Consider the following 15,081-nt stretch of genomic DNA (forward strand, 5'->3'; position numbering starts at 1 on the left):
TTATTAATAAGACAATGAAGTCAGATATGAGACAGAAATCTAGTCTGCTGTTGACACGTATGTATCTGTAGAAGAATATTACTTCAATACAGTGTCAAAAAGATGCATCATTACTACGTAGCTTCACAGCATCTGTGAACAGAGTTATGATATAGTTAGCTGAAGTATATATGTTGATAACTTATATTTACTGTGTGGGAGTGAGCTGTCAAGTAATTCAGCATTCATCCTGATGCTTTAATTCTGCTCAGAACTTTCTCCACTTGTGACTCACTTTCTGTTGTTGTGGATGAGCCCACATGGATTAAAGTTAAAGATTTACCGTTTACAGTCTCACCCTTGCTTTTGTGCATAATCTCACCTGCATACTTAAGATTTGTACCTTTAATCATAAAAACAGTCATGTGCTCATCCTAGGCCTCTTATTCACAATATGGTCAAACTGAATATCCATACAACACACTTAGTACTGTTTGACTTTATAATATACAGATGTAGAAGAGTAAAGATTTATAATCCCACTATCCGGTGTCACCTAGAAGGGGATGGGTTCCATTTCGAGTCTGGTTCCGCTCAAGGTTTCTTCCTCATGTCATCTCAGGGAGATTTTCTTGATACTGTCGCTCTGGCTTACTCATTATGGTTCTAAATTTACATCTGGATTTGTGTGTCTATGGTTAAAAGTGATATAAAAAAAACTGAATTGAATTGAAAATACTCATTGCTTATTACTACAATAACTAATAAACTTCTACTGAAACGAAGCACGACTAAGCTAATCTGTTAGAATTAAAATGAGCAGTGGTTATATTACATGTATATTGAGCATAATCTACTTTAGGATTGTAGGTGAGTGACATTGCTACTTAATTTGCTTGTCAATACAAATTATACGTGTACAGTATGAGACCAATATAAAAGCTTAAAGTGCTTCTACAGAAAAAAACTTAATTTACTGCTACTTTAAATATAGAGATATGAAAGCTAAAATTATCGAAACTTTGTTCTGACTGCATGCAAAGATTCATTTAATACATGATCTGGATTGATCATGATTGTACACAAATTGGACTCATCCACGCTTCTCTACCTTTAATCTCCTTCTCGTTCCTGAACCACCTGATGTCTGCGGCTGGCTTGCTGCCCGAAGTCACACATGTCAGGGTGATCTGGTCTCCTTCCATAGCTGGCTTAGTAAAACCGTTGATCTCTGGTTTGTCTGGTACTCCTGCAGAAAAGGACAGCGAGAGAAACACACACTCAGTAAACCAAAACCAAGCTGAAACTAGGCAAAAATTGGAAAAGTGGAATGATGTGCCCAAAAATGGAAAACAGGACCACAAAGTCTTTATTCAATGTGGTCTGTGAAAAAGCTGCCTGAAGGCTATTACATTTGGGGAAAAATCCTCCAGACCGAGTATATTATAGGAGCTATTTCTAAAGCTGCTGCAGTCGAATATGAACACATTTGAAATATTTTATCAGTATTCTACAATCACATGTTTAAATCCTCCAGTTTTGCCTGGGGCATTGTCCTCCACTGAGGTTAATTTGAATTTGGACCTTTTATTCATAGTTAGTATTTGATCATATTGTAATAGCATTTTAGAGTAATACTTTATCTTTGATAAAATGGAGGTCATGACATTGATGAATTTCATTAAACTTATCATTCTTTTACTTCAGCTACAGATGTGTTTGTGTAGGTATGAAAAAGTGTTCTCTATTTTACAATTTACAGAGAGCTTTTGATATCAAATTCTGCGTCATGTCAACGTATCACAAAATGCCTCAGACTAGAAATTTTGATACTCTTAAGGCATTTTTCTATTTCTGAACATTAAGGATCATGTTTATGAGCAAACATGAACTACATAAAGCATGTAAGAGGTCTTGATTTTCATTGGGATAATTCAAGGCTAATGATTCAAAGGAGCAGAAGCAGAAAAATAAATAGGAAACATTACTCAGGAAAAATAGGGGAGAAAAGATGCTGGGATGCTGGGGATCTATTGAAGAAAAGTCCAGATATTAGGCTTTTTCTAGTGCATATTGCTCCTCCAAGGACAATACTGGTTGCATTTCATTAAAAACAAGTACATTAAAAGCATGCATGATACACAGTATGCGCACCAGGCATTAAAAATCAACATACACTGCAAGTTCAGAAGCTGTATTGCTGATCTTCCTTATGGCTGCTTTTGTTAGTTTAGAAGGTTTACAGGTTAGTGAGTGCTTTATTATACAGAGTCGGTCTAGAAGTTTTGGTATTTGGATTGCGCAAACTATACCACATAGCCTTCATCTTAACAGTCCTGATATCATTTTTTAATCTTTTTTTTTTTTTTTAATTACATACTATCACGATTTGTAATAAACTATAAGCAATCAATGAAACAAGTCAAGGTAGAGACCATATTAGAATAACTGAAGTGGTGAAAAGATTCATTGACATTGGTAATTAATGTTCAAACGTCTTGTTTTATAATGTCACTTGCCTTAATCACTGTATTGAAAGCTGTTTTAGAATGTGCCTTATGAATTGAAATAGCTGATAATTATAAATTTATAAATTACATATATTTCTTACCTCATTAAACATGGACAGTGAATTAATTAGACCCTGATTCACAATGAGTAATCTTTAATGTTGTGTGGGCTTCTTCTCTCTCACACACACATGCACACACTAACAGTAACTCACATAATGATTTTAATGACATACAGTGCATAATTAAAATTAAACTAAGTGATTGGGCACCTAATTAGGAATGAAGCAATATTTGTGAGCCGGCTATGTTGACATTACCCAGAATACCATACAGGAACTGTGCAATGGCATGACTTTGTTTGACAAAGTATAGGAAAAAATCCTAATAGAAAAGTCTAATTAAACTGTCTTCTGGCCAGTTTTCTGTGATCGCCTGCGATGGCTCGAATTTGCCTCATTAAACTCTGATCCTCAACAATGTTAGATCTGTTACATCCCCACCACTTTATGAGGTTGAAATCTAATTATCTATCAACTCAGAGAGACTACGTTTGCAGGATTCTGGTATGGTGATATTGGTTTCCTGTCAAGCTTTTCAGAGATTCCTAAACTCATTAAAGGGGACCAAAAATTCTGCTACAATAAAGCAATATTGCTTTGCCCCAAGGTGTGAAAGAGGAAAATTCTTGGTTGCATATAAAAATAGTAAAAAGATTCAATTTTAGCTTCAGTATTATGTGATGGCTTCACTTTAGGGAAAAGCAGAATGTTAGGATTTGTGTGAAGTGCCTGTAGTTCTTACCCAGTACAGTCAGATAGGCCTTGGCTGTTTTGACAGGCATGGTGAAGAGGGAACAAGTGTATAGCCCTTCGTCTCCCAGAGTCACCTCGCGGATGCTGATAGTGAGCTCCTGCCACGAGGCTCGGATCAGATCAATCCGGTTGTCTCTCAGAGCTGTGGGCGAGACACAACCACATAGGCCTGGGTAAGGGATCTGCTTACACAACAGCCAACACTGCCCCAAAGATCACAAAAATGAGTAACAGCAACAAAAAAAGAACATATGTGCTTGTACAACCAAGAACTGGTTAGCTATACATTCTAAAGAACATACAGTTACTGGACACTTTAATAGGAACACCTATACACCTGCTAATTCACGCAATCAAACATAAGAATGGGAAAAAAAAGTGATCTCAGTGACTTTAACTGTGGCATAGCTGTTGGTGCCAGATGAGCTGGTTTGTGTACTTCAGAAACTGCAGATCTCCTGGGATTTTCATGCATAACAGTCTCTACAATTAACACAGAATGGTCAGAAAAACAAAACAACAAAAAACATCCTGTGAGCTGCAGTTCCATGCCTTGTTGATGACAGAAGTCAGAGGAGAATGGCCAGACTGAGCTGACAGGAAAGCTACGGTAACTCTTTACAACTGTGGTGAGCAGAAAAGCACCACAAAATACAGAAGCTTGAGGCTAAAGGGCTACAACAGCAGAAGACAACATCGGGCTCCACTCCTGTCAGCCAAGAACAGAAATCTGAGACTACAGTGGACAGTTGAAGTTGGGAAAAATAAATGTAACGTTGGCTTTTTCCCATCTTCAACTGTCCACTGAGGTAAACCATAGCCTTCCTTTATCTTTAACTGTATCTGCATGTTTTTATGCATTGTTTTATGCATAATATTGTAATTGATTGTATTACACAGTTCTATATTCTGTTCTATTAAACTCTAACATCCATTCAGAGCATAGAAACCAGATTGTAAAAGAAAAAAAAGTTTAAAAGTCATGTCATACACTTTTTTAAGCAGTTATTTAACAATGCTTTTATGTAGAAAGGGAACTCTAAACTTCCATAAAGAGAAAGTGCATACAATGTGAACAATAAAAATCAATGTTGCTACATACTGGTGAAATCATTTCAATCAGAGAGAAAATGAAATATAGATTCAACCATCATTTCAATCAATAAAATGGCAGATTTACAATATAGACCAATGAATGTGTCTCCTGCTTCTGTACCCACCTATTTAAAAGTACTGACAGTTCAATATTCTGCTCCTTTAATGTTTTTCACCTACACTGGTCTTTCTGTTTTTCTGGCTTTTATGTGGCTGTCTATCAATCTACTCTGAAACAAAGTTGAACTTTATTTTGACTTGTGCCAAGGTTTGACAATGTCATAGTTCTGACAGCTTTCAGGTGCTCCCATCAATATCTCTTATGATAAGATAAAAAGGTTAATGCTGGAGAACAGGTAATGACAGGACTGTCTTTCATCTACTCGTCTATCATATAACAACCGAGCCAGGAGAGTAGCAGAAACCCATTGTGTGTGATATTGACCTTGTGGCAATATAATTTAATCAGCAGATCCAAGGTCACTCATCATCACCTTCTGCTCTACATCAAACTCTCCAAGACATTTCAGGCCTCATTAACACCCAGTAACAGCCTGAATATTATTGCCTTCATGGATTTTTTCCTCTCTTCTGCCTAAAGCAGTAAAGAATAATCCTTCACTATTGACCAGAACTTTCACTACTGAACTCGGGCTTACCCATTTCTCTATTATTAATCTGCCACCATATTACAAAATTGCATAATGTTTCACTAGAAGCATTTGCCAAGTGTGATATTGTAAGAAACAGGTTCAACATAAAAAGAATGTTGAGATAAATTTGAAATGTAGAGCACACATATCTACACACTGCACGGAGTCTACTCAAATACTGTCATTTGATTAAAGTGGTAATCAGCAAAACATTACAGAGTCATTATTTTGTGATTTGGAAATCCAGTTGTGTGTTTTTGGAATGATCTGTTCATTATCTGTTCATCATTATAAATACAGACTGTCTTATCCAATACAAAACATTTTCCACTGCCATATCTTTATTGACTCAATGCAGATGTTTACATTTTGGCACATAATACAGGGATAAGCACTACATTACTTACTAAAATGCATTCATTAAATAGAATTTGTTATGGCGTGATGAATTTTAAATACTGATTGGTTAGAAGGTTGATTCATTTTCTATAACAGCATGGGTCTGACAGTAGTCCGGCTGCATGACAAATCACATGTTTATATTAATAAGTTCACTGTTATGCATTAACACATCTATAATAATTCACAGGCACTTGTGCAGTGGGCGGTCACAAAATATAAATCTAACAAGTGGTTTAACAAAAATACAAAGGCAATAATTTAAGCTCTTTATAAGGAGGATGTATTCCACAACATTAAAGGGAACTATAAATTGTTACAAAGCATGAAATGTTATTGTTTAATAAATAAAACAGCATATTAGTAGTCAAAGCTATGGTATAAAAAGAATAAACCACTTTGAGATATGCTGTTATAGGAAAGTAATCTACTCCAGGGTGGTAATAGCCAATGTTTCTCCTCAGAGTTATCTTTTGTCCCCAGAGCTCATATTCTAACTCCTGTCATTACTTCCTGGTTTTCCTAGCCTAACTCCTCAGAGCTCCCACTCAAATTTCACAGAGCTCTAATATCCAGCTTTCTGTGTTTGGTGTTCTGTACATTCAATATTAATGAAAGATGCACATGTGAACCACCCCTGCAGATCTAACTCACTTATTTACCTCAGCTTTACAGCCTAGCCTTGCTACCTGCATTGGCTAATGGGATAGAGCAAAACTAACTTTCATCCAGTTTTTATGTTTTTTCTTTGAAGATTGAACAAGATGTGGAAACTCGTCAAGAGTTTTAAAATTAGACAGGGCAAGACACTCCATGGAATATGGCTCTGACATTAGGCCCAGATTGAGAATTAACACAGATCTGTTTTTTCCTCAAAAAGACTCACTGCAATACTTTCTATTTACAAATAAAAAATAAATGACATTCTGAAAAGAGATCTTTTCTATTTAATTATTCAGGGATGTTTAAAAATCATTTGGCCTGCAAAGTACATCCCTTGTTATGATCTGCACGTACATGATGGCTGATTGCGTGTTTATATTCATGTGGCTGGCATGCTGGCTCTGAGACTCAAGTACTCTGACAGAATCATTTATTCTGTATCAGTGTCATGTTCACCCATGGGAAACAGTTCCTTAATCCAATGATGTTGGCTGCATTGATCTTGCAATATGCATGAACCACATCAAAACAGATTCGTGCATGTACATACACATGCACATTCACCCACAAAAGGCTTAATAAAGACTTAATAAAAGCTCTGAATATCAGGGATGAAAACCACAGATCCCTTTTGATTAGGAAGACATTAAATCTTAAGCTGCCAGAAAGTGGCGTTAAATCGCTCTCCTGTGGATCTCGGCCTTTGATGAAGTTTCCTGTGGATTTTGTAAAGTGGCCGTCTGGTTGCACCAAAGCCGATAATTAATGGAGCTCCTCTAATTGCCTGTGAAGGTGATTAGATCAGAAGCACAAGAACAAACGTACTGGAAGAAGACTTCACATGCTTGTGATAACTAATACAATCATACAGTACTTAAGTTTAAACAGTTGTCCCCCTCAATCATAATGCTTCATCAATCCCAGTGTCCACTTAGTTAAAAAAGGCAGATGTTTCAGCTAAACATGGATTCAAATGACAACAGAAGGCTGCTGATTCTCAAAGCTCAATCCATAGAGTGCTGATGACCAGACTGAGCCATCACATGGAAAGATCCACTGCACTCTCAGGATTTAAGGGTGAAATACATTCCTCTAGGGTTATGATATCTATTCAGTTCATGAGGCAAAGCAGTGGCATAAAAAACTGACAATGTGCTGCCCGATAATACAGTATATTATATTCTGTATTCCCACAGCAGGAGTATTGGAAGAGTTTTAGCTTTGGCGATGGTAATGATAGGGAAATGGGGTGAAATCTGACAAGCCATAATAATAAAAGTCACAGCCATTTTTTTCTCCCTCATTAACAAATGGTGTTCATTATGGAAAATCTGTTCCTTAAAATCCATTCAGCAGTGAACAGTCACAGTTATAAATCATGCATAAATGGTACTACAATTGATAAGGTAATACAGTCCTGATAATGGCCCATGAAAAAATTTGCTGTGCTTGGGACTTATAAGCACTTTTCCTGACGCTTTTATGAATTGGGGATACATTGATAGCTCGGGCACAAACAATATGTGTGTAGCGGCCAGCTGGATGATTCAGCTGCAGCCAGCGTGCAGCAGGACACACACCATACACTCGCTTTCCAGGACATGGAGGAAGAAACACAACCAGCCAATACAGAGATAAACCATGGTCATAGAGAAAACACTGGCTTGAGGTTAAGACAACTGCTTAGCATTCTGATCCAAAATGTGCCAGTGTTTCAAATGAGCAGATATGAGCAGGAGCAGGTTTTATTTAAAAGACAAAACCTTTCCACATTACATCCACTGGACTCTAAACCATAACATGATACAGTCACTTCTCTGCATAAACCTGTGATCAGGCAAAGCTCAAAATTCATGTAATTCAGCAGATTGTTAGGGCTAGGCTAAGTACATAGCATGAAGGCCAGTAGAAGTCTTATAAGGTTTCTTACAATCTAACACAGACCATTTGTCTTATACTACATGTTTCTTTTTAACCATCACATTACAATAAACATTGTAATTATTAAAAGTGTTTCTAATAATGTCATGACTGCAAAGATATCTTAGGAAAATCTTCAATTTCAATTGTTTTTTCCTGCCAGTTTCTTCCTATCAGGCTTCTGTTTGCACTTTCTGGCTCAGAAATCGTTACGGGTCTTGGCGCTGGGATGTATAATAGCGTCGTGCAGGGTGAGTTTGTCCGAGAGGACAATATATGGTGTAGAGTGGAACCAAGTCTGGAGGCGGACCGCAAAACGGCTGCGCGTTAAATGCGAACACCTCAAGCGGGGAACAAACCAGGTAGGTTGAGTACACCTGTAGTGCTGGCCGCTGAGCTAACTCTGGGGATAATAAGAGCAAGGGTCATAGTGCTTATGTGATACTGTGTAGTGCTTATCTATAGACTGTCCGCCAAATGGCTCAACCTGGAACATGAGCACCTTGTGCAGGGTGCAAACCAGGCGGTTTGTGTACACTGAGCCATAGCACTAACCACTGAGCTAACTCTGTGCCTAGTAAGGCCAAGTGTCATAGCGTTTGTGTGATACTGTGAAGGGCACAGGCTTGGGAAACTCAGAGCCTACGGCTCAACACAAAAGCACCGCAGCGTGGAGGGAAAGTAACACAAAATGGCTCTGTTGTTCGGCAGAACATGAAAGAACTAAACCTTTCCTTAATATTAAATATATCCAGCCCTGAACCTCAATATTCACTTTTCTAAACATAAACCTCAATATATACTAAGCAGAGCAGCATGCCGCCATTCTGCTGGCTGGCACAGAACTATGTCCACACGCGGAGTGAGCCCATCAGAAGGCTTATGAAGAGGCGCGGCCATGTGCTGCACGTTTACGCTGATTACCTGCATGAGAGCGCCGTGTTATAAAAGCCCCTGCAGGTGGCCACGGATTTGCCTGAGAAGACACCTGCAGAGTTACAGAAATAGGTTTCTCCCCAGCTTATGTAGAACGAGTCTGCCCATTTTCTCCAAAAGTCCCCCATGAAAGATATGGAATTTGAATGAAATATGTGGGCTTGGTTGGGTTGGAGGGAAAGACCTGTCAATGCTGTAAATTGCAATATAGTTTATTGTTGATGGTAACCTAGGACTGTTAAAATGACAAACTGCTCCCTTAAGGGTTAGATAACTGCAAATACACAAATACACACCAGGATGTAGAATTTATAAGACTGCATGATTACATGCAACTGAACCTTGGCAGATAAATTCCAATTATTTTTGAATGTTATGGAACAAAAAGAACTATAATAGTTATAAGTGATCCAACCAGCTCTTGATGTTCCCCTAATCCTAATCCCAATCCTGAGACTCCACAGTAAATGCCAGTAAATATGGGATTCTTCATTAAGCCTTCATGTCACTGTAACCAACACTAATTGACATCTCAGCATCTACAGGGAAAAGCATTTGAGCTTCTCATTTTACAAGCCTGCCAGTCAAAACAGCAATATTTTACCCCCTGTGCCTCAACAATATACCTCCCACCCTGTGTGTTGGCGAGAAGCATTCTCCTGTCTGAAGACAAACTAATTTTTTTAGCCCAGCAGACAGCTATATGAATAAGGAAGCAGGGAGGGAGACAGGAGAGTGCTGTATGAAATGGCGTTTGTGCATCGGCTGTCGCTGTCTCTGACATGTTTCTCAGTGGACCACGCTTGTGTGCGAGCAGCGTTTGCTGCTGCTGCATTACAGAAACAGGTTTTATTTAGCGCCGTGCTCGCTACGTGACCTTGCCGCCTCAATCTGCGCCAGCACACCTGTAAAAATGACCCTCTGATGGCTTAAATTCAATCAATCACCCTAAGGGCTATGGCGATGGAGGCTATTATTGTTGCTGTAAATTACTTTAGCATTGCTGAATTAGCACGGATCATCATTTAGCTGCGATTTGTATTCCAGGTGCGGCGAGCTGTTCTGCTCCACACATCACCGAAGCATCCCTCATCACTGGATGGGTCTCCCCAGACAAATATATCTGCCAAGTGATTGAATGGTAACGCTGTTAAACACACTGTCCACCAGTTCCCATGAGTCTCACACATTGGGAGATGTGGCCCAAATTTAAAAGAAGAATCACCCACCCACACACTCACACATAGATATATGCACATATACACACATGCACGCATGCACACATACACACACATACTGAGCCATTGTGCCAGGAGAGATGGCAGGTGTTGCGGCTGATACCTTGCTGGACTGAGTGGAGCTGGTGGAGGAATTTCTTGCACCATTGGCTGAGGTGATGGTGTGTCACCAGTGGGACTTGTGTGTCATTCAAAGTGCTGGCTTTGTTTCAGGCTTTCAAGCAGGGATTTAGAGCACAAACAACAACAAATAAAAAATATTGCCTGGATCATTCTGGCTTGTGGGTACAAACTTGACAGAAATTTGGCCCATTAAAATCTCACAATAGCCAAGATATTCTGCCTTTCTGTCCCTGTGTTGATTCCTGTGAAATCTCCACTACAGCCTGTAAAGGATACTAATATGATTCCTTACATAAGCAGAACGATTTTAAAACTACTGATTTCAGATTACAGTGCCTGAAGCTGCACAGGCGACTGACCTCATACTTTTCTGGGTATGAGGTCAGAAACACAGAGTGACTGTATGTGTGTGGGTGTGTATGCATATATGAAATAGGCTTCAGCCAGCGTTCAGTGGTATCAGGAATATAATCTATTGCTACAGTGATTAAATTGGACAATTTAAATGCCATAAAATGTGTTTTCACACAGCAGACGACAAATCTCTCTGCACTCCATCTGTCTTTCTCTGCTTCTCCATATGAAAGATCAGAACTGCTGCAGATTTTTATACAACAGGAGAAAAATCTCCTGTTGGTTATGTGGTTACATGGTCACCGTAGTAACAGCAATGTTACAGCTAGTCCTTGACTAAAGGGGGTTGTTATTTTAAATTCATAGGCTACACACAGTATCAAAGACAGAAAACTTTTGACTATACATAAAACCCAAAAATGTTTGATCTATCTAATATTTTTCTTTTTATTTACATGATGCTACCATATTTACAGCATATTGACCATGCATGCTTTTAGTCCAAAATAAATCCTATACCTCTTGTTAATCAGCAATTGTTAGAGGACTTGATAAGAATATGGTACGTCACAACGTCGTAAGCCTAGTGTGAAACATGTTCAACGATGTGACACATTTTAATGAGGTACTGTATTTGGTCACTGTGACTCAGTACAGTTTGCTTTGAGACTCAGTGTCTATGCCCTCATACATGGTATCCCCAAAGGACCTCTTCTTGGCCCTCTTCTTTTTCTGATCTATTTGCTTCCCAATAGCAACCTTATCTGTCTCAGTTTCCACTGTTATGCCTATGACACAACTTATATTACTACCTGCCCTTCAACAGTCATGCCAACCCCATATTATGTGCCTGCAGTGACATAAAGGACTGGATGTACACCAACTTTCATAAACTTAATTTTGGTAAAACAAAAATCTACACAGCTGCTGAGGTGACAGTTGTTATTTTAATAAAGTATGACCACAAATTAATATTCTGTGGCCATTAGTTATGCTTTTCATGGCCATGAGTTAAGTTTCTTGTGTGAGAAACTGAACTTGTGGTCTTATTATATTAATTTGTGGCCATGTAAAGATCAACTTATGGCCTCAACATGTTAACTTGAGTCAGGTGTCTCCAGGAAATACTTAACTCATGGAAACCACTGTATTTTAAAATGAGACAGAATAACCAATTGAATTAGACCATTCTGGCTACAAGAACCTAAGAATGGAGATGACTGATTATATTACACTTTACTGCCATCTTGGAATGATGCATAAAGACACATTGAGTCATTGTGACATTGAATATACCATTAGGCAGAATTACCTTAAAGGAATTCTCAAAGTGAATAGTCCCCAGATGCCTACCAAATAACTGAAGGCCAAAGATTTGGGCTTAAGTTGTACAATTCATGACCATGAAATACCAAAGTCATAGGTGCAAATAGTGTAACTTGAGCTCACCACTTAGTGTGTGGGCTGTGAATATTAAATCACTGCCTTGATATATTAAATTGTGACCACATCCTATTAAAAAATAACCATGGCACCTCAGCGGCTCCATAGAAATCCTACTAGTTGGTGACAATATTTATATGAACAGCTGTTCTGATTCAAACACTGACGACCCTCTTAAACTGTTTGGAACCAAGGTGCAATTTTTGATGCACATTTACTTTTAGAAGGTCACATAAATTGCTTAGTGAGGTCTGCATTTTTTTCATCTTTGGCATATTGCATTTGGAAACTTTAGTTCATGCATTCATCACTTCTCCCCTCAACTACATTCATTCAACTGCATTCATTTCATTGCATTTATTCTTGAATTCTTCTTCTGACCTTTAAAGAAGAAGTTCCTCAGTATTTGACTGAAGTACTCCATTTGTATACATTCTCTTGTACGCTCAGATCCTTCAGCTATACCTCCCATCTCTAAGTTTGACTCTCTGTCCTGGCACTGAATCTCTGGAATTCTCCTCTACGGAGCCTATGCCACATTCTCTTTAACATCCCCCAGTTACAAACCTCCAATCCCTCTCTCTGATGCTAGTCAAACATTATGTGTAATTTGTTTTTTTTTCTTATGGTTTGTACTGCTCTAATGCTTGTACAGTGCTTTTTGGTTATTATCTGTTTTTCTGCTTACATATTTGTAAAGTGCCCTAGGGCTTGGAAAAAGGTGCCATATACAGTATGTGGCGGCCTGGGAAAACCCTTCACCACATGATGCTGCCTACAGCTATATTTATAACATAGTCTACTTATGGAAAAACTGTGACATTTTAAAGAATGCTAAGTTTACCAAGGATAATGAGTTATCACTTTGGTTTAATCCACATCAATCTCAGTCTCATCACCTGAGGTAAATGTCACTGTCATAAATGCCACAAATATGCATTTTGCTGTGTGCATTTGCGTGTTAAACTGGCTCCTAACCAGTGTGATTTGCAGGCAGAAATCCTCCAAAGGAAAGGGTAGAAAGTACCCTAAATAAAAACATTTCCATGTTCTTTTGCTGAAGTGAAGTGACTGTGGCCAAGTTTGGTGACCCATACTCGGAATTTGTGCTCTGCATTTAACCCATCCAAGTGCACACACACAGTAGTGAACACACACCCGGAGCAGTGGGCAGCCTTTTTTGCTGAGGCGCCTGGGGAGCAGTTGGGGGTTCGGTGCCTTGCTCAAGGGTCTCATCTCAGTCGTGGTATTGAGGGTGGAAGAGAGCCACCTACTCCCCCCACCTACAATCCCTCTTGGACCTGAGACTTGAACCCACGACCTTCAGGTTCACCTTTGGGTTGCAAGGCTGACTCTCTCTATCCACTAGGCCACGACTGCCCCCACGACTATGTTACCTACTGTGGGATGCTGGGACATGATTTTTCAGCTGTATTTCATATCAAAGTAATATGCACATAAAAAATAGCACTGGCTCCATAAATGTCTTCCTTGACTTTCTTTCTCTTACAAACATACTGTATATACACACACATCCCATGCCCCAGGTATGTAGGTAAAGCAAGCTTTTTTTTTAATAATTCCTTGGATGTTGAATATTCATGGACAACATTAAATCAAAATCATTACAGCTTTGCTCACTCGTGTTCTGCCTGCTCGAGAGAAGGTTTCAAACACTGAATATTATCAAAGCATTAACAAATAAAATACATGCCATTTTCCACTTCACAAGCATTATTCATAACTGTCTCTATCTGCCACCTGAGAAATATACTGTGGCATAAAATACACAACAGGGTTGCAAATAAAATGTCATAAAGCAAAGCAAATAAAAGAGAAACCATCCAGCATGGTGAGTAAACTTAAACTTATCTCATGAAAAGTAAGGCTAGATCACGGTGATAAAGAACCTTCACTGAATCCCAGTGTGGCAACAGCTTTGAGAAAAGTTCTCCCTAGTGCTCATCCTCAAGGCAAAAAAACGCAGCTGGGAAAAAAAAAAGAAATGCAGGTGTGGAAGAAGTCGGCCATGAATTTCAACTTTTTCCCTTAATAATGCCCCAACGACTTTTCGGGGAATGTATTTGCCTAGGGGAGAGAAAGTGATATTTCTCAGCAGTGTGTTCTTTTCGAATGGAGCAGGAGGAGAGAGACTCGGAAGAGATGGTGGTAATGAGGAGCCGTCGGTACCTGGGCCTTCTCCTCCAACACAGCCCGCTGGCAGACATTCAAAAAGAAAAGTCTCCTTTCAATCACTCTATGCTAATCCTAAACTATTATTCATTTAAGCTCCTATTATTATTTAAGCTCCAGTGTGTTAGATATGTTACACCGTTGAGAGGATGGTGTGTGAGCATGAGGCTGCGTTTCCATTTATCTGAGCACAACTGTAAATAATAATAAAAAAGACTAGAAGAAAGTAAAGTTTCTCTCTCATTTTTGTCCTTCATAGATTGATGACGAGAGCTGAGACCTGCTATAAAATGGTGTCTTAATTTCTTGGGTTTAGCCGCAGGCCACGCTCCTTCCCCAGGCTGCACTCTGCTTTATGGTTTTGGTGAAGCAGGGATGTCCTCGGGATGCTGTGAGATTTATGATAAGCCTGTGTTTTCGGGCATTTTGAAATAAGCTCCTTTTTTAAAACCAGCCATAAAATTAATATTATACACTGTATAATGTAATATCTGGTATGCCTTATGGGTAGCAGGAAAATTTGCTTTGCACTGCAAGGAAATCAAACATTTTTATACACTTTCTTTTTCCAAAAAAGTGAACTTTCATTTCTCCAAAGGGTAAATAGTTACCAAATTTAGATTTTCCAAACTTTCAAGAATCATCTCCATCTCAAGTCAGGCACGGCAAATATCAAACACATCAAAGGCTTAACTAATAGATTTGAGCGCAGGATTCAGAGCGCAGCACTGAGCAGAACAGCGAGATGGATACAGCTGAA

The 15,081-nt window shown here is 38.9% G+C and overlaps 1 protein-coding gene across 2 annotated transcripts in view; it reads right to left on the bottom strand.

Annotated features, from left to right (window-relative positions):
• Positions 1-15,081, bottom strand: part of cadm2a (cell adhesion molecule 2a) — a 340,430-nt gene that overhangs the window by 35,671 nt on the left and 289,678 nt on the right. For both annotated transcript variants that reach the window (XM_026942062.3, XM_026942061.3), the window contains exons 4-5: positions 3,294-3,446; positions 1,091-1,228 (exon numbers count right to left, since the gene is read on the bottom strand). In XM_026942062.3, the coding sequence (XP_026797863.1) occupies positions 1,091-1,228; positions 3,294-3,446 (291 nt within the window). The remainder of the gene's footprint in view (positions 1-1,090; positions 1,229-3,293; positions 3,447-15,081) is intronic.

The sequence above is a fragment of the Pangasianodon hypophthalmus genome, chromosome 17, assembly GCF_027358585.1.
Source record: "Pangasianodon hypophthalmus isolate fPanHyp1 chromosome 17, fPanHyp1.pri, whole genome shotgun sequence".
NCBI lineage: Eukaryota > Metazoa > Chordata > Actinopteri > Siluriformes > Pangasiidae > Pangasianodon > Pangasianodon hypophthalmus.